At 52.1% G+C, this 27,472-nt stretch overlaps 2 protein-coding genes across 4 annotated transcripts in view; one reads left to right on the top strand and one right to left on the bottom strand.

Moving 5' to 3' along the window:
- The window catches only part of NGB (neuroglobin), a 9,138-nt gene extending 6,377 nt beyond the window's left edge, over window positions 1-2,761 (top strand). Inside the window, exons 2-3 of the mRNA XM_031553776.1 lie at window positions 85-484; window positions 1,195-2,761. Of these exons, the coding sequence (XP_031409636.1) occupies window positions 85-484; window positions 1,195-1,341 (547 nt within the window). The 3' untranslated portion in view covers window positions 1,342-2,761. The remainder of the gene's footprint in view (window positions 1-84; window positions 485-1,194) is intronic.
- A 142-nt stretch (window positions 2,762-2,903) lies between these two features.
- The window catches only part of TMEM63C (transmembrane protein 63C), a 28,115-nt gene continuing 3,546 nt past the window's right edge, over window positions 2,904-27,472 (bottom strand). Inside the window, exons 1-25 of one of the 3 annotated variants that reach the window (XM_019615772.2) lie at window positions 27,352-27,457; window positions 15,472-15,586; window positions 14,845-15,065; window positions 13,819-13,898; window positions 13,365-13,452; window positions 12,336-12,373; window positions 11,767-11,909; window positions 11,483-11,534; window positions 11,087-11,195; window positions 10,488-10,561; window positions 10,286-10,366; window positions 10,093-10,213; window positions 9,855-9,988; window positions 9,504-9,626; window positions 8,900-9,053; window positions 8,407-8,513; window positions 7,231-7,317; window positions 6,762-6,827; window positions 6,504-6,666; window positions 6,308-6,413; window positions 6,015-6,182; window positions 5,608-5,723; window positions 5,206-5,277; window positions 4,869-5,097; window positions 2,904-3,186 (exon numbers count right to left, since the gene is read on the bottom strand). In XM_019615772.2, coding sequence (XP_019471317.1) covers window positions 4,885-5,097; window positions 5,206-5,277; window positions 5,608-5,723; window positions 6,015-6,182; window positions 6,308-6,413; window positions 6,504-6,666; window positions 6,762-6,827; window positions 7,231-7,317; window positions 8,407-8,513; window positions 8,900-9,053; window positions 9,504-9,626; window positions 9,855-9,988; window positions 10,093-10,213; window positions 10,286-10,366; window positions 10,488-10,561; window positions 11,087-11,195; window positions 11,483-11,534; window positions 11,767-11,909; window positions 12,336-12,373; window positions 13,365-13,452; window positions 13,819-13,898; window positions 14,845-15,042 — 2,493 coding nt within the window. In that variant the 5' untranslated portion in view covers window positions 15,043-15,065; window positions 15,472-15,586; window positions 27,352-27,457 and the 3' untranslated portion in view covers window positions 2,904-3,186; window positions 4,869-4,884. Of the gene's footprint in view, window positions 3,187-3,260; window positions 5,098-5,205; window positions 5,278-5,607; window positions 5,724-6,014; window positions 6,183-6,307; window positions 6,414-6,503; window positions 6,667-6,761; window positions 6,828-7,230; window positions 7,318-8,406; window positions 8,514-8,899; window positions 9,054-9,503; window positions 9,627-9,854; window positions 9,989-10,092; window positions 10,214-10,285; window positions 10,367-10,487; window positions 10,562-11,086; window positions 11,196-11,482; window positions 11,535-11,766; window positions 11,910-12,335; window positions 12,374-13,364; window positions 13,453-13,818; window positions 13,899-14,844; window positions 15,066-15,471; window positions 15,587-27,351; window positions 27,458-27,472 lie in introns of those variants that run through there. The other 2 variants (XM_019615770.2, XM_019615771.2) reach the window with 2 other exon arrangements.

The raw sequence follows: 27,472 nt of genomic DNA, 5'->3' as shown, positions 1-27,472 counted from the left end.
TCTCTCCTAACTTGTTCTGTCTGCTCCCTTCATCCCTCATTAACTCTGTTCTGTTTCCACATGACTCTTCTATCCCTCTGGGAGCCCACTGCCATTTGTGCACTGCCAGACGCACGATCTCCCTGGCCTGGGCCTCTCCCCCCCCCCCCCCCCCCCGCCTCCAAATACTTTGGCCTACCTTAGAATTGTCTCCTATGCTGTTGCGCTATCCTGGCAGCTTCCAGAGGTTCCACTCTCTCCTCCAAGAAGGAAGGCCAACAGCTCCTCTGCTGTGCTGGGAGGTGATGGTAGCTGCTGGGCTGAGCAGGGTGAACTAGAGGGGCTGGCCTTGTACAAATGTGGTGCAGCTGCTGTGCTCCCCCAGGTGATGCTGGTGATTGATGCAGCTGTCAGCCACCTGGAGGACTTGCCCTGCCTGGAAGAATACCTCTGCAACCTCGGCAAGAAGCATCAGGCAGTTGGTGTGAAGGTTGAGTCCTTCTCGGTGAGGTGTACTCTCCCATCCCACTGTGGCTGTTTGTGCAACCCTTGACGGTTCCAATTCTGCACCCTGTGCTGGGTGCAGCTGGCTGGGGAGGAGGCTGGTAGCTCAGCACAGCCCTGAGCCACTGGAGATGTTGGCATGGCCTGGGAAGCCCTTGAGCTCCCCTTGTTTTGTGCCTGGAGAGTAAGGGCAGAGGGGAACAAAGCATTTCTGGGACTGTTTGGATTGTAGAAGAGGAAGCTCAGGGGAGGCCTTATCGCTCTCTGCAACTCCCTGAACAAGTGACAAGGTGGAGATCAGCCTCATCTCCCAGGTTATGGCAATAGGATGAAAGGGAATGGCCTCAAGTTGTGCCGGGGAGACTGAAGCTGGATATTAGGAAATATTTCTCCTCCCAAAAGAGTGGTCAGGCACTGGAAATGGGCTGCCCATTCCAGGTGGGAAGTGGTGGAGTCACCGTCCCTGGAGGTGTTCAAGAAGCATGTAGATGTCACACTTAGGGATATGGTGGTATTGGGTTGATGGCCAGACTAGGTGATCTTAGTGGTCTTTTCTAACCTTAACAACTCTGTGATTCTATGATTTCCCATTTGGAGAGAGCGATGGCTTGGTGCACCATTGTCTCTCACCCAAAAGTGTGCAGGAATGAGGGAAAGGATCTGCCTGTTGTTCCCCAGCACTGAGTTGACACTTCCCTGTTTGCATTGCAGACAGTTGGCGAGTCCTTGCTGTACATGTTGGAGAAGTGCCTAGGTGCTGCCTTCAGCCCGGATGTGCGGGAGGCCTGGATCAAACTCTATAGTGTGGTGGTGAAAGCCATGCAGCGCGGCTGGGAAGTCCTCCCAGAGGGGGACTAGCCCTAGGCCTGGCCCTCTACAGGACAAGCACTCTCCCTCTCTGCCTCTCTCTACCTGTCTGTCTCTATGCACCAGCCCACCTTCTCCAGCCACATGTACTTTGTGATCTCACCTTGTTTTGATGCTGCCATGTCCCTGCAGTTCCTGGTGGCCACAGGGTATCTCTCTGTAGCCCAGAGTATCCATCAGGTTCCTGTGTGCCAGCGCCTGTAGCTGTGCTTTGGTCGTCTGCTGGCTCCCTACCCTCCTCTTGCTGCCCATCCTCATAAGATGGCTGCTGGCGAGGGCCCCTCAAGCCCCACAGTGAGCTCTCATCCTGCACTCTTCACCCAGCATCACCCTGGGCAGTGATCTTGGTGCTCCTCTGCCCTTCTCCTGTGCGAGGCTGGTCGCAGTATAGCGTGTTCCCTGCAAATGTTTCCAGTGGTGGGAGATCACATTAATACCAAGGTAAGGCTGCTCTCAGTGATGTATGCTGCTGCCCAGAAGGGTTCCTGTTGACTTGCTCAGTTGATTTTGTGAGAGCTGGCTGAAGTGCACCAGCAGCAGTGACTATTTAATGTTTTGTATTGAGAAGAATAAAGCAAATACAAGAAATCATCTTAAAATAACAATGAAAGTTGCAATCGTCATGGCAACAGCTTCTAGAAATGATTCTGGCTCTTGGCCAGGGGAAACATGCCTGTAATTTTTCTGCTTATGAGGGTAGGACCTGGAGTGCTTCCTATCTGCACACAGTGCCCATCAGCAGAGCTTCCTCCCCTTGCAGAAATAACTCTGCCATGCCTGAGACACAGCTACCATGGAGGGGAGAAGGCACACTGCTAGCACTGAGCAGCAGGGCTGTGTTAGGGTAGGAATACAGTACCTGCCAGGAAGCTTTCAGGGGAATGGCTGGGAGGTAGAACCCACATGCTCCAAGGGAGCTGAACATGATCTCTATGGAGAAGGTCATCTTTAAGGGAAGTCATCCCAGGGTAAGGACAAGGAACAAGCGCTCATCTGCAGCCAGTGCCCTTTTTCACTTCTCCTTCAGAGCAGAAGCCCGGTGTTCAGGGCTGTGATTGTCCCTCCTGTGCTCATCTATCCTCCCTCTGGGCAGGAGGGCAATCCATGAGATGTGTCGCTATTCCTGTCCCCTGCCCTGTGGTGCTGGTGGCTGTGCTGAGCACACAGCAAGGACTCTGTGAGGAGTGGTGTCAGGGCAGAGCCATATGGGCTGTGCACTCTATCCTCCCTGAGATACCAGGCTGTGCTCTTGCAGTCTGGTACAGGGCAGGAGGGGCAGGGAATGGGGCAGTTCCTGCTACAGCCCTGATCTGGGGCATCAGCACCAGGGGCAGGAATGTTCTGAACCTGCGTGGCACATAGGCAGGTGTGTGAGGGATGGAGTGTGTGGTACTGCAAGAAATGGTTCCCTTGTCCTTTAGCTTCCATTCCTTTTTTGTGACATGTTTTGTGTAATTCCAAGGGGAAACAAAATAGTCTGTGTGCCTCTTACACCCAGCTGTACTGTTTAATAAAGAACAATCGAGAGTCTCTGCCCTTTTGGGTGCCTGTTTATTTTGAGACGCCTAAGCAAGCTTGACAAAGGATGACAGAGGGGTTTGCTGGGCTAGATTTAAATGTTCCAGTTTTTCACCTAATCTGACACCCCTTGCCCTGTACCAGCCTTTCTGATGTAACACCACTGGATGCTCCTCTTCCCCCTGCACCTTTTCTGCTCCTGCATCTTCCCCTTTACCCCTGGGCTTCCAGCCCAGATAGCTCTTCCAGTTGCTGCCACAATGCCACAGGCTGGATACAAAAGGGACAGCCATGCTTGCCTTTGGAGATGGTCTGTAGCTGGACAGAGAGTGACAATGGCTGTCACTACCAGGCAGGAGTAACGCGCAGAGGTGATGACTGCAGGCAGCAGGTGGGTGAAGTCATTTTATTCAAGGCACGGTCATAGCGATAAATAACAAGAAGGTACAGACCTCTGGCACATTCCTACAGTGTGGCAAACAAGGGCAATCCAAGCCTGAGCTCCACAGGACTCAGTGCCACTCGCAGGCACTTGTGTCCCCCCAGAAAGGGAGCATCAAGTCATTGGATAGGGCCACCAGCATCTTACCCGCCCCAAGATGAGTGGCTGCAGGACACCAGTGTAGGGAGCTGGGAGCCCCCCCCAGCGTCTCTTCTGGTTGCCACAGCCACCACTTGGGCATGTAGAAGCCAGGGAGCAGCAGGGCTGCCAGCCTTGAGAGCTGAAACCTCCAACTCACTGCTGGGTGTACCCCCACTCCCAACAGCTTCAGTAATGCTGGGCAGGGGAAGTGGCACAGGGCACACCTGCAATGCTGTTCACTGGGGTCAGACTCCTCCATCACCCCTGGGATAGCAAGGACTGGGGCAGGGCACCCTCCCAGAAGTGCAATGCAAATGCGAGTCCCCCTAGCAGGGGAAAGACCCAGATGAGCTCTCTCACATCCCACGTAAGGTCTTGGGCACCATCCATGGGCAGGCACCAATTCAGCCCCTACTTCTACAGCACTGCACCAAAGTGGGGAGAAACTGCCTGAGCACTGCCCCATTCCTGGACAACTGGCACTACAGGAGGACGACTGACTCATGGGAAGAGGCAGGATTTCAAGAGCCCCACCTCTGCATTTTCAGAAGGTAGCAGATGCGTCCCCCACTGGCACCATAACCATTCTGCTATCAGCTGCCTGCTGTGGCTTTACCCCAGCAGAAAACCACCCAGGCACAGCAGAGCTGTGTGCGCTCACCCTGTGGGAGCGAGGCTGGGGGTGCAGTACCTGCTCCTGCATCCAGGGCCCAAAAAGCCCAGGGATGCTGCCTGGCAGGAGCAGGTGTGCACACACCCAGTGCAGCAGCATTCGTGCTCCAGAGGCTCCTGGACAAGCCAGGGTGTGCTGCCAGACCCCTGTTGCTATTACAATGGGATGGAGCTGGGGTCCCCACAGGCAGTCCCAAGGGGAGCGTGGGGAGCGTGGGCAGCAAGAGTAGGAGGATGGGAGCCACCAGTGAAAGGCAGCTGTTGTTATGGCCACAAAATACACTTGTCCCTGAAGTCCTGAGGGCACAAGCACACTGCAGCAGCAGAGGGAGGGCACAAAGAGGGCAGGCCCTGCCAGGACAGTGCTCTCAGCACGACATGGGTTGGGGACAGGACCCAGGGCCATGAGAGGCAGCAGGATGGCTGCAGCAATGGGTGGGCAAGCTAAGTTTTGTCATGGCTGAGGGGATGTGTGACCATAGAAACCTCCCTCCTCCCCTTGCAGTAGTCTTTCAGGGAGACCTTACCCCAAACCCCTGCAACCTCTCTTCCCCATCCTAGATTGGATGAGGCAGATGGGGCTGTGGGGGTGCAGGGTGGCCAAGCCTGTCTGCAGTGGCAAGGCCACACTGCCTTGCATGGGCTGAGGTCCCTCCCTCACATAAGTCCTGATGCCCCCCTGCTCCAAAATCAGCCATGTGTGGGTCCATCAGTGAGGTGGGTGCCCACTGGCATTGGCTCTCACCCTGGGAGCAAGATGCTCACTGGTAGCGGGGCTGGCTCTCCATCACAGGGCCGGTCCTGTACTCGCCTTCCACTGTCTCCAGCTCTGTCTCAAAGTTTTGCAGACCACAGTCCTCCCCATCCTCTGCCAGCTCCAGGTGGTTGCCCATGGTGCCATAAGACTGGTGTGCCGGGGAAGCTGCCGGTGTCAGGCTCAGCTCGGGCTCCTGCAGCACTGTGGCCACAAAGAGCTGCCCCAGGGGCAGTGAGGTCAGGGATCAGAGGCTGAATGCAAGGGATGTTGTCCCAGGCTGGGAGTGAGTTGGGGGCCCACAGCAGAGTCAGGGAGAGGTACTCACATTGGAGTTGGGAGTGGAGGAGACGCTGCTCCGCTCGGCATCAGTGAAGGTACCCTCGGACTGATCAGACATCTGCAGAGGGGAGACAGGAGGAAGCCGCACAGGGGCAAAGGGAAAATTCTTTGGGACACTCCAGCGAGAGCAATATCCTTCACCGAGGCTGGGTCCAAATCCCAGCAAAAATAGGATTCATCCAACTGGGCTAGAAATGCTGGCTATGACCCTCCTAACCACAGCACCACATCGTGCTGATGTCCGGAAATGGGGAGCTCCTCCATGGGTACCAAAGAGCTGACTGCCAGGACCAGGACCAATCCCTGCCCTTGTTCTGATCTGACTATACTGGAAATGCACCCAAGCAAAGCACAGAGTGGGAGATGGGAAACAGCTGCCCATGCTCACCTGGTAGCTGGATGGTTTCCGTGGCTGTAGCTTCTTCAAGCAGAGGCCAAAGAAGGAGAAGACAATGCAGGAGAGGAGGACCACAAAGGTAAAGAGGGTGACAGGGCGGGTGGGACCTAGGGCAGAGACATGAGGTCAACACGCAAGCCTCGAAGGACCTGCTGTACACCTAGCTGAGCCTCAGGCTGGTGTATGATGGGGGTGCTCTGAGCTCTCATCCCCCTCTTCCAAGCATTAACTGATACTCCTGGATCTTTCAGGTCTTCAGCATGTCTTCCCACCCCACTTCCCACCCCCTACATTGTGTCTAACTCAGAGGTGACACCACCATCCCTCAAGGGTGCAGCTCATCGCCCAGAACTTGCGACCCTGAGAAGTGGCAAGGGGCAGTTCCAAGCTGTCAATACCAAGGCGCAGGACGGAGAAGAAGAGCAGCCAGAACATGCAGAGGATGGGGGCCACCACAACTTGGCTGATGGCAGCGACATGGAGCCGCTGGTTCAGCTTGGTGGGGATGTACACATAGTAGATGTTGTATCGGTCCACCATGTGTTTGAGCAGCATGTAGAGCAAACCTGTTGGAAAGACAGGGGATCTCTGGTGGCCGTTCCTTCCTTTCATGGGAAGTCTCCACACTGCTACTGATAGCTGGGACAAGCTGGTCTCAGCATGGATGGGAAGACAGTGGGGCCATACTCACCAAAGGGGACAATGATGGGGCAGGTGATGCTGTAGGTCATGACAACAGAGAAGATGCAGCAGGTCCACGCATACTCCAACCCAAACTGGAACTGGTAAGCTTGGCTCTGAGACATAACCAACAACACTGTTACTGCCTTTGCCTCTCCAGGTGCACAGGATCACTTGTATATTCAGAATAAACCGGGGCCATGTACCCGCTTGATGTGGAGCCGCTCGGGCTCTGACTTGGCGAGGCAGAGCCGGGCGGTATAGACAAGGAGGCCAGGGATGCGCAGCAGCTCCATGGCTGTCCCAATCAGGCTGGAGGTGACAACGTAGTTGACGAAGAAAGCGCCATTGTCTGGGAGGAAAACACACCTGCCCCATGGACAGGGAGGTTGAGAAGGCGGCAGAGTTGGCGCTGGGCTCTGCTCTGCAGGCTCTCAAGTTTTGGGGAGAAGGCCTTTACTCACTGGAACTTGATGTCGGCCTGGTCCAGAAAGTGGGTGTCAAAAAGCCAACGGAAGAAGAGGTCCAAGCTGGGGGATACAAAGGGGCAGCTCAGAAGGGGGACACAGAGCCGTGTGGGGGACATATAGCCTGCACCTGCCTTGCCTTGCCCTGGGCTCAGATCACACTTACTGGAGCCAAGATTATGCAGATACCTGACCTGGTCTTCTGGGATCTGCTGAAGGACTTAACACAAGACAGGCACCAACAGCACCTCAAGCTAGTTGTAGCAGCCTGGAACAGATCTTCACCTACTCTATGGGGTATTTTCTGTCTGTGCCCATCTGGGTGTAGCTTGGCATCACTAAAGCACGAGCCTTTTCCTTCCCAGGGACAGCCATGTGTCATCTGTGATGGAAGCCCTCAGCCCTCTCAGGCTCGCAGGGAGAAGACAACCCCAGTGTGATGCCCAAGCTGCAGGCTGGTCTGTACCTGGTCAGTCCCAGTGAGGGCAAGATGATGACCATGAACACCAGGAAGAAGAAACACTTGTGCATGGTAAGCTGGTTCTCACTTGACCTGGGGAAAGGGGAGAAAAAGACAACTTTGCACTCCTTGTGAGTGATGATAGAATCACCAAGGTTGGAAAAGACCCACAGGATCACCCAGTCCAACCATCCACCTATCACAAATAGTTCTCACTAAACCATGTCCCTTATCACAACATCCAAACGTTCCTTGAACACCTCCAGGGTCGGTGACTCCATCACCTCCCTGGGCAGCCCATTCCAGTGCCTGACCACTCTTTCAGAGAAGTAGTATTTCCTAACGTCCAGCCTGAATCTCCCCTGATGCAGTTTGAAGCCATTCCCTCTAGTCCTATCACTGGTTACACAAGAGAAGAGGCCGACCTCCAGCTCACTACAACCTCCCTTCAGGAAGTTATAGAGAGCAATAACGTCTCCTCTGAGCCTTCTCTTTTCCAGACTGAACAATCCCAGCTCCTTCAGCCGCTCCTCATAAGGCCTGTGCTCCAGACCCCTCACCAGCTTTTTGTCCTTCTTTGAACCCGCTCCAGGGCCTCAATGTCTTTCTTGCAGTGAGGGGCCCAAAACTGGACACAGACACAGCCTCACCAGATCTGTGTGCAGGGAGACAATCATTTCCCTGTTCCCGCTAGCAACGCTGTTTCTGATGCAAGCCAGGATGCCATTGGCCTTCTCAGCCACCTGGGCACACTGCTGGCTCACGTTCAGCCCAGCATCAATCAATCAATATCCCCAGGTCCATTTCCTCTACACAGTCTTCCAGCCACTCTGCCCCCAGCCTGTAGCATTGGCAGGGGTTGTTGTGGTCAAAGTGCAGGACCTGGCATTTGGCCTTGTTGAACCTCATCCCATTGGCTTCAGCCCAACGATCCAGCCTGTTCAGATCCCTCTGCAGGGCCTTGCTACTCCCAGGCAGATCGACACTTCCAGCCAACTTGGTGTCATCTGCAAACTTACTGAGGGTGCACTCAATGCCCTCATCCAGGTCATTGATAAAGATATTGAAGAGGACAGGCCCCAGCAACGACCCCTGAGGAACACCACTCATGATGATGCTACTGGGGCTTCTCTCATTCAGCACAGCCCTGAGCGGTCCTAGAGGAGCATGGGGTCTCCTTACCTTGTCCAGTGTGACTCAAAGAAGGCCGAGTAGTAGACGAGGAATGGCAGGAAGACTGAGAAGGCCCAGAGTAGCAGCGTGGGGAAGAACTGGGTAACAATTGGGTTCTGCAGGAGGAGAGATGGTGGACACCCTCTTAGGACTCTGCCAGCTCAAGGGAGCAACAAGCTGTGCCTGCCTACACTGCCACTGCTCCAACATGTTGCAGGCAGCTCCCTGGACAGGTGTACATGGAGCAGCCCTTCTATGAGCAGGGACATGTTCCAGGACGCAAGAGATTGAGGACAGCCAAAGGCATCACAAAAATACACTAAGTTCCCATGCTCTTCCAACAGCTACCATGTCAATAAGCAGGAAAGCAATGTGCTGCCAGCAGCTTCTGACATCTCCTGGAGCTCTTCCCACCCCTTTTCTCCTGCATGGACACCAACTTGCCCTTCCCTGTGGACATAGGCACCAAAGCTCAGGCTTAGGGCTGTGTTCCAGGGACTACCTTGAGACTTTCCACAGGTCGTGTGACATTGAACATGTCCATGGTGTTGACGATGATGGCCGGTGTGGTGAGGAAGAAGAGGAGGATGAAGAGGCAGATATTAAGGAGAATGAATCGCACCCACCAGGATGTGCCACGGACTGACAAGTTCTCCCTATGAGAGGAAAATATAACTTGGATGCGGTGCAGAGGAAACACTGTGTGTCTTGGGTCTTCTGTCTCAGTCCTCCAGTGCTTTGTGCCCTGCTCCCCACACCAACCACCCCATAGCCCTTACTCTAAGCCTACCATCGCTCTCCTTCCTATGCTGCATCACAGATAAAGAGCTCCCAGGATCTGAGTATGACTACAGTGAGGCCTGTGCTACAAGGATGCCTTGGAATAAGGCTAGAGAAGCCACAGCCTAGCAATCATCCCAAATCTTATCTGATCCTGCAACCTATGGAGCGATTGTTCCAGTTACCATTGGTAACTTCAGCTATGACCACAGGAAGGTTCTTTAGCCCCTGTTACCCTGGGAAGGTGCTCTACAGCTATGGATATGGTTTCCCCTTCCCAACTGCTGGCCCTTCCTCTCTCCATTCCTCCCACCCTGGCAGCTCACCAGATGATATCACTGGGTGCTGGAGCGTAGCGCACACCCCACTGGTGTGACTTGACCACGGTGGTCACGGAGGACTGCTGGGGATGCTTCCGGCAGTGGATGTGGCTGTAATCCTTCAAAATCCTGCAGGAGGAAGCCCAGAGACAGGTCCAAACCATGGATTCAGGATCCTCCCTGCTTCTCATGAGTCTTTCCCCGCAGCTCCAGGCAGGCAGAGACAGACGGGTTGCCTGGATTTGGCTGGAGGAGCTGTCAAAGTGCCCCCTGCTGTCCCCAGAGATGGTGGCCCCATCCCGCACCACCACCAGGCTGTGGGCCATGCTCACACCAGCAGGCCCCAGGGACACTCACACAGCTGTCATACGCTCATCCTGGAAGGTGACAAAGGCCATGTCAAGCCGCTTCAGTGTGATGCGGTTGCGTTCAGCATTGAACTCATCTGTGAGCTTCTCCTCCAGTTCCCCATAGTACTGCTCAGCATCCACCTGTGGGAGCAGCCAGGGCTGGGGCATGGGCAAGCTACCGTGCTGCCTGCAGTTCTACCCATACTGGGACCACGTTGACTGCAGCCCAATCCTTTGCTTCCTACCTGCTCAAAACCACAGAAGCGACAGCAGAAGATCCGGGCACAAGGGTGGGTTTTGATCATGATCTTTCCCTCTTTCTGTGCCTTGGTGGTGAAATAAAGCCGGCCCTTCATTGCCTTACGCCTGCCAGGAAACAGACAGGACAGTTGTTCTGCCTCCATCAGACAGACAGGTACAGGATCCCCATGTACTCACCTCTCTGCATCCAGTTTCATCAGCTTGCGCACATCAAAACAGAACTGTACGTTGGTGACAGTGCAGCTGGGATAGGCCTCACTGTGGGTACATGGACATGGTGGCACCAGGGGACAGTGACAGGGATTGAGACAAACTTCCCTCTCCTCCCTAGGGAAGCCCAGGTAGGATGGGGACATCCTGCTGACATGAGGCTACTCACTGGAAGTGCTTAATGATAAGTGAAGGGTCTGTGATCTCCATGGGAATGTGAGTAACCATCAGTGTCCGGGCAACCTAGGGAAGGAGAAGAGACAGAGGATGGGGCTGGGATCCATGGACCATTCATTTGCTATCTTGTTCAGCCCAGATTGCAGTTTGTGGTCATATCTTCTGCAGTACAGAAAGGGAAGGGATTTACACTAAGGGAAAAGGCTCAGACACTATTGTGCACTTAGGTGGAGGCACAAGGAGTTGCAGAACCCACAGCCTTTGTCCCTTGCTGGCCTCCGGCATGCTGCAGGAACAGGAGAGCCTGTGGGCAACTGCCAGTCCCAGGGCCTTAGCTTCAGGGCTTGGCTGGACAGCCAGCTTCTGACAGCTAGAGCTAGAGCTCCAGTCTCTGCGACAAGACAGCAGAACATTTGCCTCCAGGCTGCCAGACTTTCTCCAGAAGCAGGAGAAAAATGACCTTGTCTTTCCATGTCTATCCAGGTCTGACCTGCTTCTAAAGCTTCCTTTACGTACAGCAGAGCACATCTAGAGTTGTCCATCTGAGCTGAAAAAGGCAGGGATGGTGGCTGTGGGGAGGACACAGCTCACCTTTTCATTCTCTCTGTATTCCAGGTGGATGGAGTGGTGAGCCATGCACAGGATGGTGAGGATGAAATAGATGAGGGCAAAGATGCTGTGCAGCCACAGGAGACGATCTCTGGAGAAGGAGAGAACTGCATCAGCTCACGCTGCAGCAAATGGATCAGCATGGTGTTTAGCACCCTACCATAGCCACCCAGCCAACCAGCAGAACCCTCTGAGCCTGCTGCCAGTGCTGCCAGTGCTGGAGACCTAAGCCAAGAACGCATACAGACACACAGCCTCCCACATGTGCTGTGCTGCTCACGTAGGCCAGGCCCCAGACCGATGCACTGCTGCAAGCACATCTGAGTCCTTGCAGCACTGCAGCTGCACATGCAGCTGCCCAATGCCAGAGCTACGTACTGTGTTGGGATGTTGGCGATGGTGGTCCGGCCAAAGTGAGTGGGGTTGTGTCCTGCAGGAGAAGAGGACAAGCAGGAGTTTATGAGAATCTGGTGCAGAGAGCATCTTCATGCTTGCAGGGCAAACGATGCCTGTGGGCCCTCTTTGCTCCTCCTGTTCTCCCATCTCCCAGGTCCCCGGTAAGCACCCACCACCCTGAAGAACCATAACTGATGGAAGGGTCTTATCGCCCTCTAACCCAAAAGTGCAGTGCTTGTGCCACCCTGAAGCTGGGATGCACCTACCTAGGAGGTCCCCCGAGAAGTTGACAGGCAGGATGACAGCCACGGAGAGCACACAAACCAGCATCAGCAGGACCAGGAGGTGCCGCTGGAAGGAGAGGTAGGTGGTGGCGTCGACCCCACACTTGCTCTGAATTTCCTCATCCCTGGGAGAGAGCAGTGGGGGTGAGTGCTGGGGATGTCACCACCACCGTCACCACCACTGTGGTCTGCTGTCACCATACCCACTCTGGGGACACTAGGGCTCACAATGGAGCTGCTCTAGCTCCACAGAGTCCTTGAAAACTCATGGCATTCTGTCTGCAGCATGTGGGATTTGAGCACAGAGGCAACGGGCCCTCAGGCTGCCATCCCATTGTAAAACTGGATCCTGCTGGGATTGCTGAAGCCCTGTCCTTTGGAGCAGGAACCTGGGGTCAGCAGAGCAGTGGAGGACGGAAAAAGAGGAGCCTCTGCTCTCTCCCCTGGGGGCACTTCAGCAGAGCTCTCCTCCACTGCTCTAGCTCTTGGACCACCACCCAGAGGGACCAGCTCCCTACAGCATGACCACAACACTGACAGTACACACTTACTTCATCTGGTAGATAGAAAGCAGCCAGGAGCAGAATCCCTGGAAGGGGAGAGAGACAAGATGAGGTAAGGGCCACCACCCCCAGAGCCCTAATATGGAGCTGACCCTGCGGACTCTAGGGGCTCTATCTCCTTGTCTTTGTCCCCTTTCTATGGGGGTTTACAATGACCTTGAATGCAAGGAGCTGCAGGCAGAACCTTGTGGGATGCCCTCCTTTCCCCTCCTGTGAGAGCTGATCCTGCTCCTCCTCTCCTCTCCATAGCTTTACCCAAGGTAAAATTACTCCTCACTGAACACAGACACAAGTGACTCTACGTAGATCTCCTGCCACACCCTGCTTTCAAGTATTTCATTTACTACTGCCAATATATGTTGGCCTCACAAGCTCTCTGGCAGATTTCCTGTTTCTAAGTGTCTGAAAAATAATTTAAGTACTTGTTTTTAAGATTTCTACAAATGTTCCTACAAACTCCTCTTACCCCTTCCCTGGAATGCATTTTACACCTAACCTGGCAGAGTTTACATTTTCCTCATTTGGGAACTGCTTAACTTTTAAAAGGTGCCTTTTTACATCTATAAATCTTTCTTAATCTGCTTTTTAGCCATGCTAGCTTTCCTTTTGTTTTTTTTTCTCTCTTATTTTTGATGAGTAATATACATCTGCACACAATATCCAGTATGATGCCTTTAAATAGTTATCCTGCCACCTGCAATTATTTTGCTCTTTTACTTTCCCTGCCTAGTTATTTTTTTTTTATAAGTTCATTTTTTTAATAGCTAACAGTAATTGATTTTTGAACTTTTGTTATCAAAAGAGAGAAAGAGGCAGCAAAATGTGTTGGACTGTGCTTGTTCCTAGTGTAGCCCGTTTTGTGCCAAATGCCGAGAGGAGAAAAAGGCACATTTGCAGCAATGGCAGAGTAGAAGTGAGGGCATCTGGCAGTCAGTGCCCTGGGCATCTCAAAGTGGTTTTGCTGAGAATTCCAAGAGCAGCTGCAGACTGCCTCTGCCGTAGCTGCTGTGTACTTACCACATCCTTATTGTCGACATCTAGGGGGCTGCTCTCCGATGGGGACTTCTCCTTCTCACTCTGCTCCCCGTAGAACAGTGATGTCAAACTTTGGATGGATGAAAAAAAAAAAGGAGTGAGTGAGGCACAGGAGAGGCTGCAGAAAAGAGAGGGAGAGCACCCAGGGAAACGACACCGAGATTTTCCTCAGCAGCCCAGCTGCTGCACTGTTCAGGCAGCGCATCCTGCCCGAATGGCACTGAAAGCCATGTTACCACATGCCCCATGACATCACTTTTCCTGCAGCAGACAATGTCTGTTCTCCCCCCAGCCAGGAGCGCTGGCCTCGTAGCCAGGTCATCACCTCTGGCCTGGACAAAACAGCAGCACCCTAAGGACTCCTCTATGGGCTGCACCACAGCCCCATTAGAGAGGCTGGAGCCAATCACCAGCAGTAGCCTTGTGGTTTGCTCACCTATCATTGTCCATCAGTAGCGCCAGGCGCCCATAGTCCCAAGCTGCTTTCCGAAGGCAGGAGAAGATCAGGAGAAGAACCTGAAGGAGGAAGGAAGGAACAGCGAAGGGTTTTGCCACAGGATCTCACCATCTCCCTTCTTCCTGTTTTCCTGCTGATGGGCTCACATAAAACACTCCTCAAGCCAGATTGCTCTTGTTCCGCAACCTCACACTGCTGCTGCAGGTAACAGCACAGACACTGACACAGCACAAGTGGCCTCTGAAGCCTGAAGCCTTGAGTGTATGTGCACCATGAGAGACCCCTGAAGTTGGATTATTTCCCACTGGGGCAGCAATCCCCGAGGTGCTGGTGACCGCTGCTTCTGCAGCTGCTCAAGCATCATCTGCTACCCACCACAAAGTGTGCAAGGCTCTTGGCCACCAGAGCTGCATGACCAAAGCAGCAGGGTGCACCAGCACACACTCACATACACGTGCAGCTGTCACCACATCTGTAACACACACCCATGCTCACAACCACCACATCCACAGCCTTCCCTGTAGCCCCAGGTGAAGCTCACTGTGGGCCTTGGCTGAGCATCATTAGTCGGATGGGCAGAAAAAGTCCCCATGTGCACAGAGGTTCAGTCCCATTCCCACCACATCTGCAAAGCACCAACCTGCAGCACCACGGGAGGACATTTACCAGATGTATCTTTGGCTACCCAAATACCAACACAACAAGGACTGTCCCACAGAATCAGAGGAAAGGGCTGGAAGGACCTCACAGCTACTTAGCCCACATAGATCATAGTAACAGGACGTTACAGGGACCCAAACATCTTCTGGTTGACCTCCTTTCTCAAGGAGATTGTCTCCAGCATGGGTGAGATGTGGCAACAAGGTTTCTTTTAGGACACAGCTATTCCTGGTCTCCCAGGGGTGCATCCTTTTAGGGGATGGGACACAGCAAACTGAGTTTCCAGCCCTGACCCCCATGCTCTCCCAGGAGTCTGTGGACACGGCACCCTCCTGGTCTGCTCACCAGCCAGAGGATGAAGTTGATGGCGAGCACAGTGGGCACGCCACCAAATGGCAGCCCTTGCAGGACGGTGCTGCGTGAGCGGGCACTGAAGCATTGCTCCTCAGTGGTGTTCACCAGGGTGTCCAGGAAGCTGAGTATGTCCAGTGAGGTGGGGCCAGCCCCGTCCAGCGCTGGTTCCACCGAGTACACGTTCTCCATTGGTGCTGTCACAGGGCCTCACCCTGCAACACAGGGCCAGGGTGAGGATAAAGCAGCTGCTGCTTGAAAAAGGGTCATGGCTCCCCCGGTCCTTCACAGAAGTTGGGAGCTTGCTAAGGGCAGGGAGGGGATGAAGCTAGGTGCTGATCTTGCAATTTCATAGAATTATAGAATCATTAAGGTTGGAAAAGATCTCTAAGATCATCTAGTCCAACCCTTACTACCATGACCACTAAACCATGTAACTCAATGCCATATCTCCACAGTTCTTGATCACCTCTAGGGAGAGCCATTTCCCCAGTCCTACTAGCTACCAGGAAAGGGCTGTGGCACACAGGGCAGAGGAGGGTTGACAAAGTCTCACAGCTACCTCATATTCTTTTCCTTACCCGCATTAAAGCCCATGCTATTTGGTTGTCTCTATTATACCTGAGACAGGTCTTCTCACCACCTCTCCACTCAGTCTCGGAAGCTGAGTTCAGCCATGGCCACTCTGTTGCAGTCAGCAGGTAAGAACGAGGACTCAAAGCATTTGCTTGAGTTTCTGAGAAAAAGAAATTATGATGTTAGCAAGGGGGCTGCTGGGGTTGCCCTTCATTAATTCCTGTCAGCCAAAGCTACTGCTTGTGGGACATAGTCCAGGCCTCCCTTCTCCGACATCATGGTCTGCGTGATTTGAGTGTCATGGGACCACCCTTCCATTTTCCCACCAGAGCAGGATTACTCCTTCCAAGACCTCCTCCACTTCCTCTGGGAGCTGATGGTGCAGGCTACAGTCACTGCCAGTAGGAAATGCTTAAAGGCCATTAACAGTCAAAGCTGTGTCTTACTTCCAAACCTTTTCTACTACTGTGCTTTGGAGGAGAGGATCCTCTCCAAATCCATGGTGCTTGGGAACCCTGTGAACAAACATTCTCCAGAAGCCAGTGTAAAATAGCATGATCATTATTAACAGGGATACCGCAGACTTATGCACCAGGATGGTGCCAAATGGCTGCTGAAGCACAGGAGGAGAGGGTCAAAAACCTCTCTGTTTAGGGACAGACAGGTTACCAACATGAGGAGGAAACAGCCAGACAAAACATTGTATTTGGAGGCCTTGAGCAACCAAAAGTAATTTTGAAGTTGATCCTGCCCTGAGCAGAGGCTTTTATCAGATGATGTCCAACGGGTCCCTTCCAACCTTGGCTATTTTGCATCTCTACTCTTGGGCACTTGTGCTCCTGACAAGGTGACCTTCTCGCCTGCCTGGAATTTCTAAGGAGTTAAATGAGTTCCTTGTCCTGCAGACACGCTAAGCAGAGATACTGCAACCACAACCTGTGAGGCCATGTGAAACCTCACTGCACCCACTCACATGGACTCTGCGAGCTTTGTATTTTTTGCCTACATTGCAGATAGAGACCATTTTGCAGCCCCTACAGCCACTCAGCCCCAGCTGATCACTGATGCAGGATGCTCCTCACCCACATGGACAGGACAGACGAAGAAGAGCAGGAGCCACAAACTGATTAAGCAGCAAAGGAGGATGCAAAGGCAGCCGCACCTCAAGAGACCTGGCTATACAAAGTGTTTACGGCATTTTTTCCCATCAAAACCAAACAGGACAAAGTCTGCTTCAACACCAAAGGAAATCTGATTGAGAGGTCCTTAGGGATCACAGGGAGAGCACACTCAAAATACCTCAGCTTAGAAAGGGGATCTTCCTGTGCTCTACAAGGATTTGCTTTTGTTGAGAAACATTTACTGCAGATGTGTCAGTGTGACAGATGGGAGACTACAGGAGCATGCGCATCTACGTGCACTGCTGTAGCCTCAGTCTTTCCCTCTTAGATCACTCAGCTTAAGTTCCTCTTGGACGTGCACAGCCATATATATGCACTGACATGGCCAGTTCATGGCATCTGGAGACACATCAGCCCCAGCTGGGGGTGCGACGGGACAAACAAGCAGCAGCCATTTGGTTCCAGCCTGGCTGCCTCTTGCTCACTGTGAGACCACCAGAGCCTGTGACTGGGGTCAGCCCTTTCCTACAGAGATGTTCTCAATCTGTTCTTTCCATGTGCACGTCTTCCTCCCTCCCCTCCCCATGTAAACAGCAGAGCCATCACCATCTGGCATTTCCAGCTGCTAAATAATTCATTGCCTTTTTGTTAACACAGAGAAAGTGTCTCTGGCCGAGGGAGCTGTTGGACCTTCAGCAAATAATCAAGGAGACTCTTCGCAACCTCTGAGTCCCTTCTGCCACCAGCACTCCAGCACCCAGCAGTAGGATCCTGCAGTTTGTTTCTAGGTTCTGTGCCCACATCCATAGGGGGAATGCATTGCTGCAAGATGACAGGGTGAGAGGATTGGTGAGAGGATCGGTGTGAGTTGGCTTCTCCTATCAAGTCATTCTTGCTGCCATCTTCCACTAATAGCAGGCTGTATTTGCTGTCACTCCAATCCTTCCTGCCTGCAGGCTTCCCAAATGCAAGCCTTCACCTACACAGTGCTGCCAGTCCCTGTTTCTCCACCCAGCAGTACTTCTTAAATGTCAGTCTTCTTGCACAGAGACAATTAAGGAGCAAGAGAGGCCTAAAACCACCAGGGCGGCTCTGTCCCCCCTCTCTTGAGCACGTCCTGCTCCAAAGAAGCCATCCCATCATGCTCAGTCTTGTAACATAGTGCTTGTAGCAAATCACATCTCCTCTGAAGATGATCTCAAGCTCGCTTTCCTACCTTTTCATCAGTTCCCTCAGCCTCAGATTCCCAAACCAGTGCCATTTCGGACCATTTTTTCCATCTAATCCCAACTCTTATGGTTCTCTTAGGAGAACTTCTGCAAATCGCATAGCAGCAGCACTACCAGAAACTGCTGGAAACAACCAGATAGGTAACTTGCATAGCAACAGCGCATGCACAAAAATGGCAAGAGAAGATTTCTGCTCCTGTGCACAGCCTGAGCCCAGACCTGTAGGACATGAGCAACCTCCCTCCAGAGCAGAGATTCCCATAGCAAGAGGTTGCATGGGTACAGTAAGTCAGATAGACAGCTGCCGCCAAAAGACCTAAAGCCACATTTTCACATCAGTTTATGAGATAATGCAGTACTTTGCAATACTCTGTTACCAGCACAGAGAAGTCCAACCAAGTGCACATAATCAGCAGAGCAGTTCCTATTTGCTGCCACACAGCTGCAGGGAAGCTTCCTGCCATTGTGCTTTTCCTGACTTTATAGGGCAGCAGAGGAAATGATGTTGTGAACAACAGAGCCAGGTGGGTGTATTCATATCCAGGGGTGCTGTAAGAGCTCCCTGTTAGCGGTGCATGGCCAGTGTCAGTCACAGCCAGGCATCCCTCTGGGCAGGCACTGTCCCTAGCAGTGACAGTGACAGCCACGTGAGGAAATGCAGAACAGGCAGGGCTGCAGCTGGGAAAATGAAGCAGTAACAGACAGGCAGGAATCACAATACATGCCTAGCCCATCAAGATCTTACAAGATATATGCTAATACAGGGCTAGGAAATGTGCAAGTGACAGAAAAGCACTTGCTCCTCCCCTTGCAATGGCTGTTAATGGGCAGTGCATTTATCAGACTGACTGTTCAAAATGATTTGTTGGATGATTTCTATGAACCATTTGCAGTGTGTGAGGTTTGCCTTAAATAATCAGTGCCCTGATTGCTTTGTTTATAGATCAGTATCTGCTTCTCCTCTCTGGTTGGGCAGGCACTAATCCAGAAAATCAGATTTCCAATTAAAAATCAAACATTTATTTTTTGTAGACACAATTTTATAAAATTTGTCTTTCCCTTTAAACATTCTGACAGCAAACTCATTTGTTAGGGCATTAAGGGAAAGCCGGAGTAGCAAAACACCAAAACAAAGCTTTGGGAGAGCTCAGATAACTAAGCTAGGCTTCTCCAAGTGCCAGTGCTCACTCAGCCTCCACATGCTGCTTGGGCAGGATGGACTCACTAGTTTTTGTGGCAGGTCAGCAGCTGTGGCATGGGACTGGGACCTGCTTCTGGTCAGCAGGGAAGCCAAGCTATAAAGCCAGATATTTGCTTGCCCGATGTTTCCTGGAAGGCTATCATTCCACTACATGAGTGCTTCTCTTCCTTCCCAAGGAGCCATGCCCAGGCTGCAAGAGGGGAAAATGAGGACCGATGTAACAGGAAAATCAGGTCCATGCCCTTCTGTGTCCCCGGCCATGCACCTCCAGCACCTGGCCTTGGCTAGCAGTGAGTGGGGCAGGGTAGGAAACATAAGCCTGCCACTGACTCAGCACAGCAAAAGGCTAGGGCTTGGAAGTCTGATCCAGGCCCTGCACTGAGCTCAGTGCAGCCTGACCAAGGCACAAGTAGCAGCACCAAAGGGCATGGTGACCTCTCTGTCCCTGCAGCTCGATGTACAGCAGAACAGGCATCTCGCATACCACATCCAGCCCTGAGTGGGCATGATATTGAGGACACCATCCCCAGGGCACTGCCTTCAGGACAGAGCTCTCAGTAGTGAAATTGAAGAAGGTGTTACTTATGCCAAAGCATTTTGCTCTGCTAAGGCCATGGTACAGGCAATTCCCCAGCAGAAGGCTTCTGTCCAGTCACCATCAGGACAGATACTGGGTCAGAGAACATGTACCAGCTCTGTCCTATTAGCCTGCTGGAAAACAGACAGCCAACAGGGAGAAACATGCCAGGAACAGCAACCTGCCCTGCTGATCAAACCCTGGAGTCAGTAAAGTGTGGAAACAAACGACCACCTGGCAGCAGCTGATGACTCCTATCAGGCATAACCACCTGCTCAGAGACTCATTTTGTTAACACTAAGCAAGACATGACTGCACAGAGAGGTGACAAGGACCCAGCAGCTGATGTCCTCATACATCCCTGCAGTGGCCCTCCTCAACCGCTGCTAACCAGCTGTCCCACCAACAGGTATCATCTCATCTCCAACACCCACCAACACCAGCAAGGCTGACAAGTGCTGCTCTTATTTGATATCAGAGGCTGAAGAAAGCGCCTGGAGGCAGACGGCTGCTTCCCCTATGAGGGTGACCATGCCGACATAGAGCAGGGTGCCATGCCAGCACAGAGAAAAGTGCTGTCTCCTCTGGGATAAACTCTACACCTTGGAAACATGGGCATGGCTGCTCGCAATTTCTGTACAAGCCCACTGCAGGTCACATCTGCTGTTCACACCAGCAGAAAGTGCCAGAAGCACTGTGGGCTCCGGAAATGAGGAAAAGGGAAGGTAAGAGAGCAACTCCTCCCTCCCCAGACCCCTCTCAGTACCCAGGAGCAGTGGGAGGCGGCGAGGAGAGTGGGAGTTTGGTATGCTACATTTCCTAAAGCCACCTGTTGCAGAGGCTCCTCTCTATCTGCAGCACAGCACAGTTCTGCCCAGCTCAGCCCTGGGCAGTGCCAGGGTGGGCAGGAGCTTCCCCAGGGCAGGGACCAGGCCAGGGTTGTGCTTGTGGTGCTCAGTCCCCCAAACCAGGATCTGGGGAGCCAGCCAAGCCCCCACCATGGGCTGGGGCTCCTCTCCAGTTCCCGGACCCTGCCACCGCCAAGTGCAGCTCCTTCTCCTCAGTCTCTCACCTTACTCCTGCCCTCTGAGTCTTTCCTTCAGGTTCTTCTGGACATCTCCCTTTGCTTTGCCCTTGAGGTTCCAGCATCCACAGTACCCCTGCATCTGGCTCAGCCCCTGGAGCAAAGGAATTCTCCTGCCCTGCCCAGCTCACCTCTTGGTGAGCACAAAAGATTCTTCCTGCAAGCGGTGGGTTATAACACTATATATATACACACCCAAGATGTAATTTTAGAGCGTTTGCAGAGCTAGAACACTTTCCATTGCCTGAGCTCAGTGCCAGGAACACAGAGTGAGGTTCAGGCTGCAGCAGGAGCCCACAGACACACATCGCTTACCAAATGTGGCCCCAGCACAGCTCTCCTCCCACCTCTGCCAGGCTTCCAGCAGCACTGGGTAACACCGGATGACCAGGATGAATCACACCGCCCGGTGTGTGGGAGCTGGCAGCGCTGCGGAGGCTTCACCCAGGGCGTTACATAACAGGGCTGCGGCCGGGCCTCAGCCTACAGCCTTGGGTCAGCATACAGCAAAGGGAAGGGGAAGCCTCTGGTTGTGGGCACAGCAGCCTAAGAAGGGAAGACAGGGATAGAAGGTGCTCCCCAAAGCTTCTCAACCCTGTGAGGACCCACCACATGGCCACCCTCCTCCCCAGCATGCAAGCAAATCTGGTTCTTGAATGGGAAGAGGGTGGATGCTGAGCCAGGCTCCCAGCCTCATCCCCCAGCCTTATCCCTCAGCCTTTTGCAGCCCACGCAGCCCGCAGAGGGAGAAGCGGGAAGCGGCTGCTGCGGAGAGAGGCAGCTCTCCAGGCAAGCTGCAGGCTCTGCAAGGTACACACTGTTCCAGCCTCCTCCTGCTGTAGTAATGGGTGCATTGGTGTGATGGCTTGTTCCTGCCACCTGTCCCCTCTCCTCAGCCACGTACCCCCTGCAGCATAGGGCAGGGCCTGGCAGGGCAGGCAGCCTCTCACCTCCTCAACCCACTTCCTTCTACCCCCAGAAGGGACATGAGGAGCTGAACAGCCCCAGAGTATCAGAAATAAACCCCAGGCAGTGGGAGGGGGATAAAATGTCTGCTCTGGCCATGTCCACCATCCAGCAGTGTCACACAGCCAGCGCAAAGGTTGGATGTGACAGAGGAAAACATGAGAAATGGCTCATTTCCCTTACGGGAAAGATGGAAGCGTCACATCTGGGCACATACAGAGGCTGGGGAAAGGACAAGGCATGGGGAGGAAGAGAAAGTGTGGGCCAAGAGGGGCAGCACAAAGCCAGGATTGGTGATGCTTTCAGCACAACTCACCCTTGGAAAAAGGCTACCTGGGACCAGGAAGATGAAGTTGATGGACATGTGGAAATGTCCCCTGCCACCTAGATGTCCTCTGGCCACGCCAAACAGAGACAAAAAACATCAAGCCCCATCACATGCAGGGCAAAGTCAACTCTCTGCAGAAGCCGGTAGCAACACTCCTTTCAACAAGGCCTTAAAATTACCTCATTGTTTTAGATGGAAAGAAATCTTGGAAATTCAGCTGCAGAAGTTGTCTGAATAAATTGGAAGTTAGAGAAATTCCTCCCACACACATAGCTGTTGGGATGAACTAACCCTGAAACCTAACTGTTACCCTGGAACACTTGGACAGTTGTAGGCAATAGCAGTACACACACACAAGAGAGGGCATGGTAATTATGGCATGACAACGTTCAGCAATATTCTTTGTAAGTCCCATTACTGTTTTTTTTTGTACAGTTTGGTGCAACTCTGTGTGCAGAAACACACATGCCCTGACCTCCCTGCCACAACTGAGCTAACCTGGAAGTCCTTAAAATGTAACATTCTCAGGAGGTGGCACAACCACCCAAGCTTCTCTTACTGTTATTCACTTCGTTTTGCTTCTGAACAAGGAAGAATTTGATGAAATATCATGAAAGAAAACAGAAGGAATTAAAAACTTGATGAAAAGCTCCCAACAGAAAAATTCAATGAAAGTGCCTGATCAGAATAGTAGCAGAGCAATATGAAAAGAAAAAAGCAATAAAGAGGACGTGGAACCAGAGCAAATAAAAGAATTATGACTTTCTGAAGCACATATCTGACAAAAAAGTAATCAAATGTTGCCCGAACTGAAAACCAATTTAAAACTTGAAATTGTAAAAACCTACATGCTAAAACTTGAGATCACTCTAATCTGGGAAAAAATAAGTAGAAACGCACACAGTATGTTCTTGTTATCAGAGATATGCTCACTGGCTGAGCTGCTGGAAATAAAACCTGATGAACTACATAAGCAGCAAACTTTTTCTTAAAAAAGAAAAAAAAAAAGCAGAGAGGAAAAAAATAATTAATTATTTGAGTACAGAAATAAGTTTATTAAAAGTTCACAGAATTCCAGTGAGCTCAAGCAGGAGTATTCCCTTTCCAGTCCCAATAAAAATGAGTGTGAGAGGATAATCTCTGCTAGTTCTGAATTCTCATAAAGCAATCAAGTCATATCCTGGTTATATTCTGTTCCTCCTAAATTCTAATAAAATTCTGTTCCTACTGTGGAGTCATTATCATTAAATTCACTGTATTTACAAATAATGCTTTCATAATATATATTTTTTAATGGACACAGATTTTAAGCAGTTTTATTCAGCTAACTAGGAATCATTTTTCAAATGCTCGGTCTCAGCATTTGGAATCAAAATTCATTTTCCACTGAAATACAGTTGGAACAAATTTATAATAAATAATGAAGTGAAATCTAATGGGAAAATGTGTCACTCACCATCTTCTAATATAAGAAGTACAGGCATTAAGAATTGAAACAAATGCATGTCACACTATAACCTCACTCACTTAAGCACGGCACAGCACCCTGCTCAGCCAGAAGTACCACAATTTATATTCATCACCAAGAATCAGCTTGTCCTTAGGCAAACAGCAGCAGTCCATAAACACAGAAAGATTACAACTAGGCAATTACATCAGCACTTTCTGATCATCCATTTAAATCGTGACTTTGGCCCCTCCATCCTATTCAGCAGCAGGCTGAGAACCAAGCAAGCAAGGCACAAATAAACTTAGTCTTGATTCTAAGAAGCACGGTGCATTCTTCTGCCTTTTTTGCCACTTCCATGTAGTTCTGCCAGTTGTGTCCTCTCCTCGACGAAAGCAGCCCAGAAACAAAAGGAACTGAGTATATTCCCAGCCCAGAACCTGTGAGCCCTGGAAATCTCTTACTGATGTAGAGACTGCTAATGCAGGCTCAGGGGAACTAGACAACCACCCCCATTTCTGGTTGTTTCTCTGACACTACTTTGGGGATCACACCAAATTTCTCGGAAGATGCGACTAACAATCACAGAAATGCTGAGGCTAGAAGGTATCTCTTGGAGACCATCCTGCTCAACCTCCCTGCTCAAGGCAGGTGACCTACAGGAGGTTGATCAGGGCCGTGTCCAAGAAAGTTCTGAATATCTTCAGTGAGAGAGACTCAGTTCCAAACCAGAGCTACATTGACCCCACACTGGCCTGCTGCAGACAGGTCCTCCAGCCCAGCGGTCCCAAGCCCAGGATCACTGGGAGCTGGGATCCCAGCTGCACTGGTGCCCTGTGATCTTTGGCCAGCCACTTCTAAGTCCAGTGTTTCACACCCTTAGCTTGCCAGCCATCATGCAACTTCTCAGCACCTCCAGTCTCCTACTACCACCTTCTAGGACAAAATGAAGCAGTCCCTGGTAGAGCCCTCTCTACTCTCTCTTAGGAGGAACTCAGAATTACCTGGAGATGTTTTTCCCACCTCTCACACCCTGCTTTTTAGCACTTGAGGGTCTAGAGAAGCCTGGCTCACTCCGACTCAGCCTTCTCCATGGCTCACCCAACCTATCTGCAGATAGCAAGACACAAGACATGAATCCTGAGGGTAAGGGAATCAGGTCACCTAAAGCTTTCACATGTTCCTACTGAGCAGGAGCACTATGTCTCCTCTTTAAATATATCGTCACTTGAGATCAAACTACAACAGCTCTAGAAGCCCTTCCTTGGCCAAAGCAGGATTCACAGGGACAGTGCTGGGAGCTGCACAAATGATCCTGGTGCTGAAATGCTTCCGTACAGTGGCATTTAAACTCCCTGGAGACTGAGCAACATTACAGTAATTTCAATTAGGAATGTGATTTCCCAGTCAAAGAGGCTTGCTCCGCAGCCCTCAGCATGGATGCAGCACTTAAGCCTTTACAGCCATCCACTGAGAGGGCCATATGGGGCAGGCAGGGCGGGACCATGCTGAAGCTTCTGTAACCACCACAGAGAGCCACAAAAACTAGACCCAACAAGGAGGGAAGTGCTGGAGAGGGGAAGGTAAAGCAGGGACAGGAGGATGAGAGAGGAGAACCCACAAACAAGGCCTCTCTATCCCACCTCCTGCCACCTGTGTGAAGGAATCCTGTGGGATCTGCCTGGCCCTGTCTCACCCATTAAGCACCAACAAACATGCCCTGGCTGTGAGAAGGGCTATGCACAGCTACCTGGCCCCAGCTGATCACATTGTTGTCATAATGGTGTGAGTAAACTCACACCATTGTTGTCACCTAATAACAGGGGTGATAGCAATCAAATTTACCAGGCTGAGCTGCATTTGAAGCAGTAACTTAGAGCAGTTTTTAAAAGACACTTAGGCACCTTAAAGTGTAGGTAGATGCCAGAGTGGTCCTGAAAAGCACCGAGGCATCTCATTGCTGGAGGTCTCACAGCTGGGTAGGGACTGAGCGCAACAAGGCCGCAGCTGAGGCAAACTGGGGCTGGAGCTGCTGCACAGAAACCAACCAAAGAGAACAAATATGCTCCACTGCTTTCCCTGAAATGATCTCACAGCAAACAGCTTTTGATCTGAGCTCAGTACATAAGCAATGCAATGTTTTCTTCAAACTTTTGGCTAAGTACGCTAAATATATTTACAGCAATTAAGCTATGTAGGTAAGAATAGCTATTTCACCAGGCGCAGGAGTGATGACTGCAGAAGGCTTTGGTGTTTGCAGGACTCATGGAGGAGTCAGCACTTGCACAGCAAGCACAGTGATGTCTTCATATGAGTTTAGGTGATTGATTAGTTTAATAACAACTGAATTCACTAGTGGGTGTCAGAAACATTTCTCCTTCTCCCTGCTGCTTTGGTGAAGTGATCACAGCCTGTGAAAACAGGTATTTCCTGCAAGGAATATTTAAAGCAGACACTCCTCCTTTTACAACTCTTCAAATTCTGGGTCTGGAGCTGTGCTGAACCCCAATTCCTGTGCCTGGGGCCACAAGCTTGGATAGCAGAGGAGCAGTGGCCCAGCAGCAGGCCTCGTGCTCCCTGCAGGCCACAGTGGCTGAGGTGTGGGCCTGCCAATTTATGGAGTGTTTTGGAGAGTAGGAACAGAGGGATTGGTGTGATATCATGGGGCAAAAAAAAAAGAAAAAAAGAAAAGCACTGAAAGGGACTGAGACACTTATGGGAAGAGCAGAGAAAACATGCTGCCATGGCAAGCAGGCAGAGGTTTAAGCTTACAGGGAAGCCAGAAAAGCCCATATGCGCTATGGAGTCGGAGGCTGCAGGGGTCAGGCAGCCTCCATGCTTTTATTTACTACTCATTTGTTTGCAGAGGGCTGTTTGCCAGGCTACTGAAGACAAATCCTTCCTGACAGAGCTGCCCCTGCTTCCCTCTCCATCTGCTCAGCACCGGCACCACTTTGCAGGCAGCAGGGCCAGCAGGACAGACTCAGCCCTGCCCCTGCAGCACCTGGTCATGCTCCCTCCTACTTCTCCCACACCTTCCCCAAATTCCCCTCTGAACAAAAAACACAGCATCCCCTTCCATCCCAAGCAGTACTTCCTGCCTCCTCCCCTGCTCAGACAGGCCTGCCCTGCACCATTGTAAGGCCTAGTGCACAGGGTTCCACGGAGAAAGGTGATCGCTCCCACCCACCTGCCCACCCAGTCTTCTCCTCCCCTCCTGTCTCCACATCCTCTCCCCACTGAATTCTCATAAAGAGGAGAAAGCAGAAGCACAGATCAGTTCTGGAGATGGCAGGAAAGCAGCTAAAGGAAAAAAAGCGTTCATACAAATAAAAAAAACAAAACAACCAACAACAAAAAACAAACAAACAAAAAAAACAACCACAAACAAACCAACACCAAAAACCTCAGCCAAACAAAGGTGCCTGGATAACACTCTCTGTGTCAGGGAGATCTCTGCATTGCACATCTCTATGCAGCACCGCTGCCACGCGGGAGGACATGAAACGCGGAGGGGAGAAGGCACGGCCCCGGTCTGCAGACGAACTCGGGTGAAGTACAGTGGGGGAGAGCAGCTAAGACAGTGACACAACCCCAACCCTACTGCCCCTTCTGCTGCAGTTATCACTGCCCAAAGCCGAGGGCGGAACGGGGAGAGACACCTCCGGCACCCCTCCAGATGTGGTCCCCGGCTGGGCTGTGCGGCCGGGATGACGTGGGGACCGAGCACAGCTACGGCATGACACAGCGGCGGGATGACATTTCGGCTGGCACAGAGGCAGCGGCACAGGGACCCAGAGAGCTGCCCGGCCCTAGGGCTCCCTCCCTCCTCGTGCCGCTGGGCGGCTCCAGGAGCCCGGGGCAGCCCCGCACCGCGCCGTGCCCCGCCGCCCATCCGTCAGGTGCAAACAAGAGCTACGTAGAGCCACGCCGGTACACGCCGCAGCACGCGGGCGGGAAGCGGCACCTCACCCGCGAGAAGTACACAGAAATCTCCTTCGGCAGCAAACCGGCCCCTTCCCCGCATCCCCGACCCGCGCGGCCCCCTCCGGCATCCCACCGCCGTCCGCCGCGAGCCAAACGTTCCCGGCGG

This window comes from Meleagris gallopavo, chromosome 5, assembly GCF_000146605.3.
Source record: "Meleagris gallopavo isolate NT-WF06-2002-E0010 breed Aviagen turkey brand Nicholas breeding stock chromosome 5, Turkey_5.1, whole genome shotgun sequence".
In the NCBI taxonomy this organism is placed as follows: Eukaryota; Metazoa; Chordata; class Aves; order Galliformes; family Phasianidae; genus Meleagris; species Meleagris gallopavo.
Note: the sequence above shows the minus strand (reverse complement) of the source record. Positions and strands in the feature narration are given on the sequence as shown.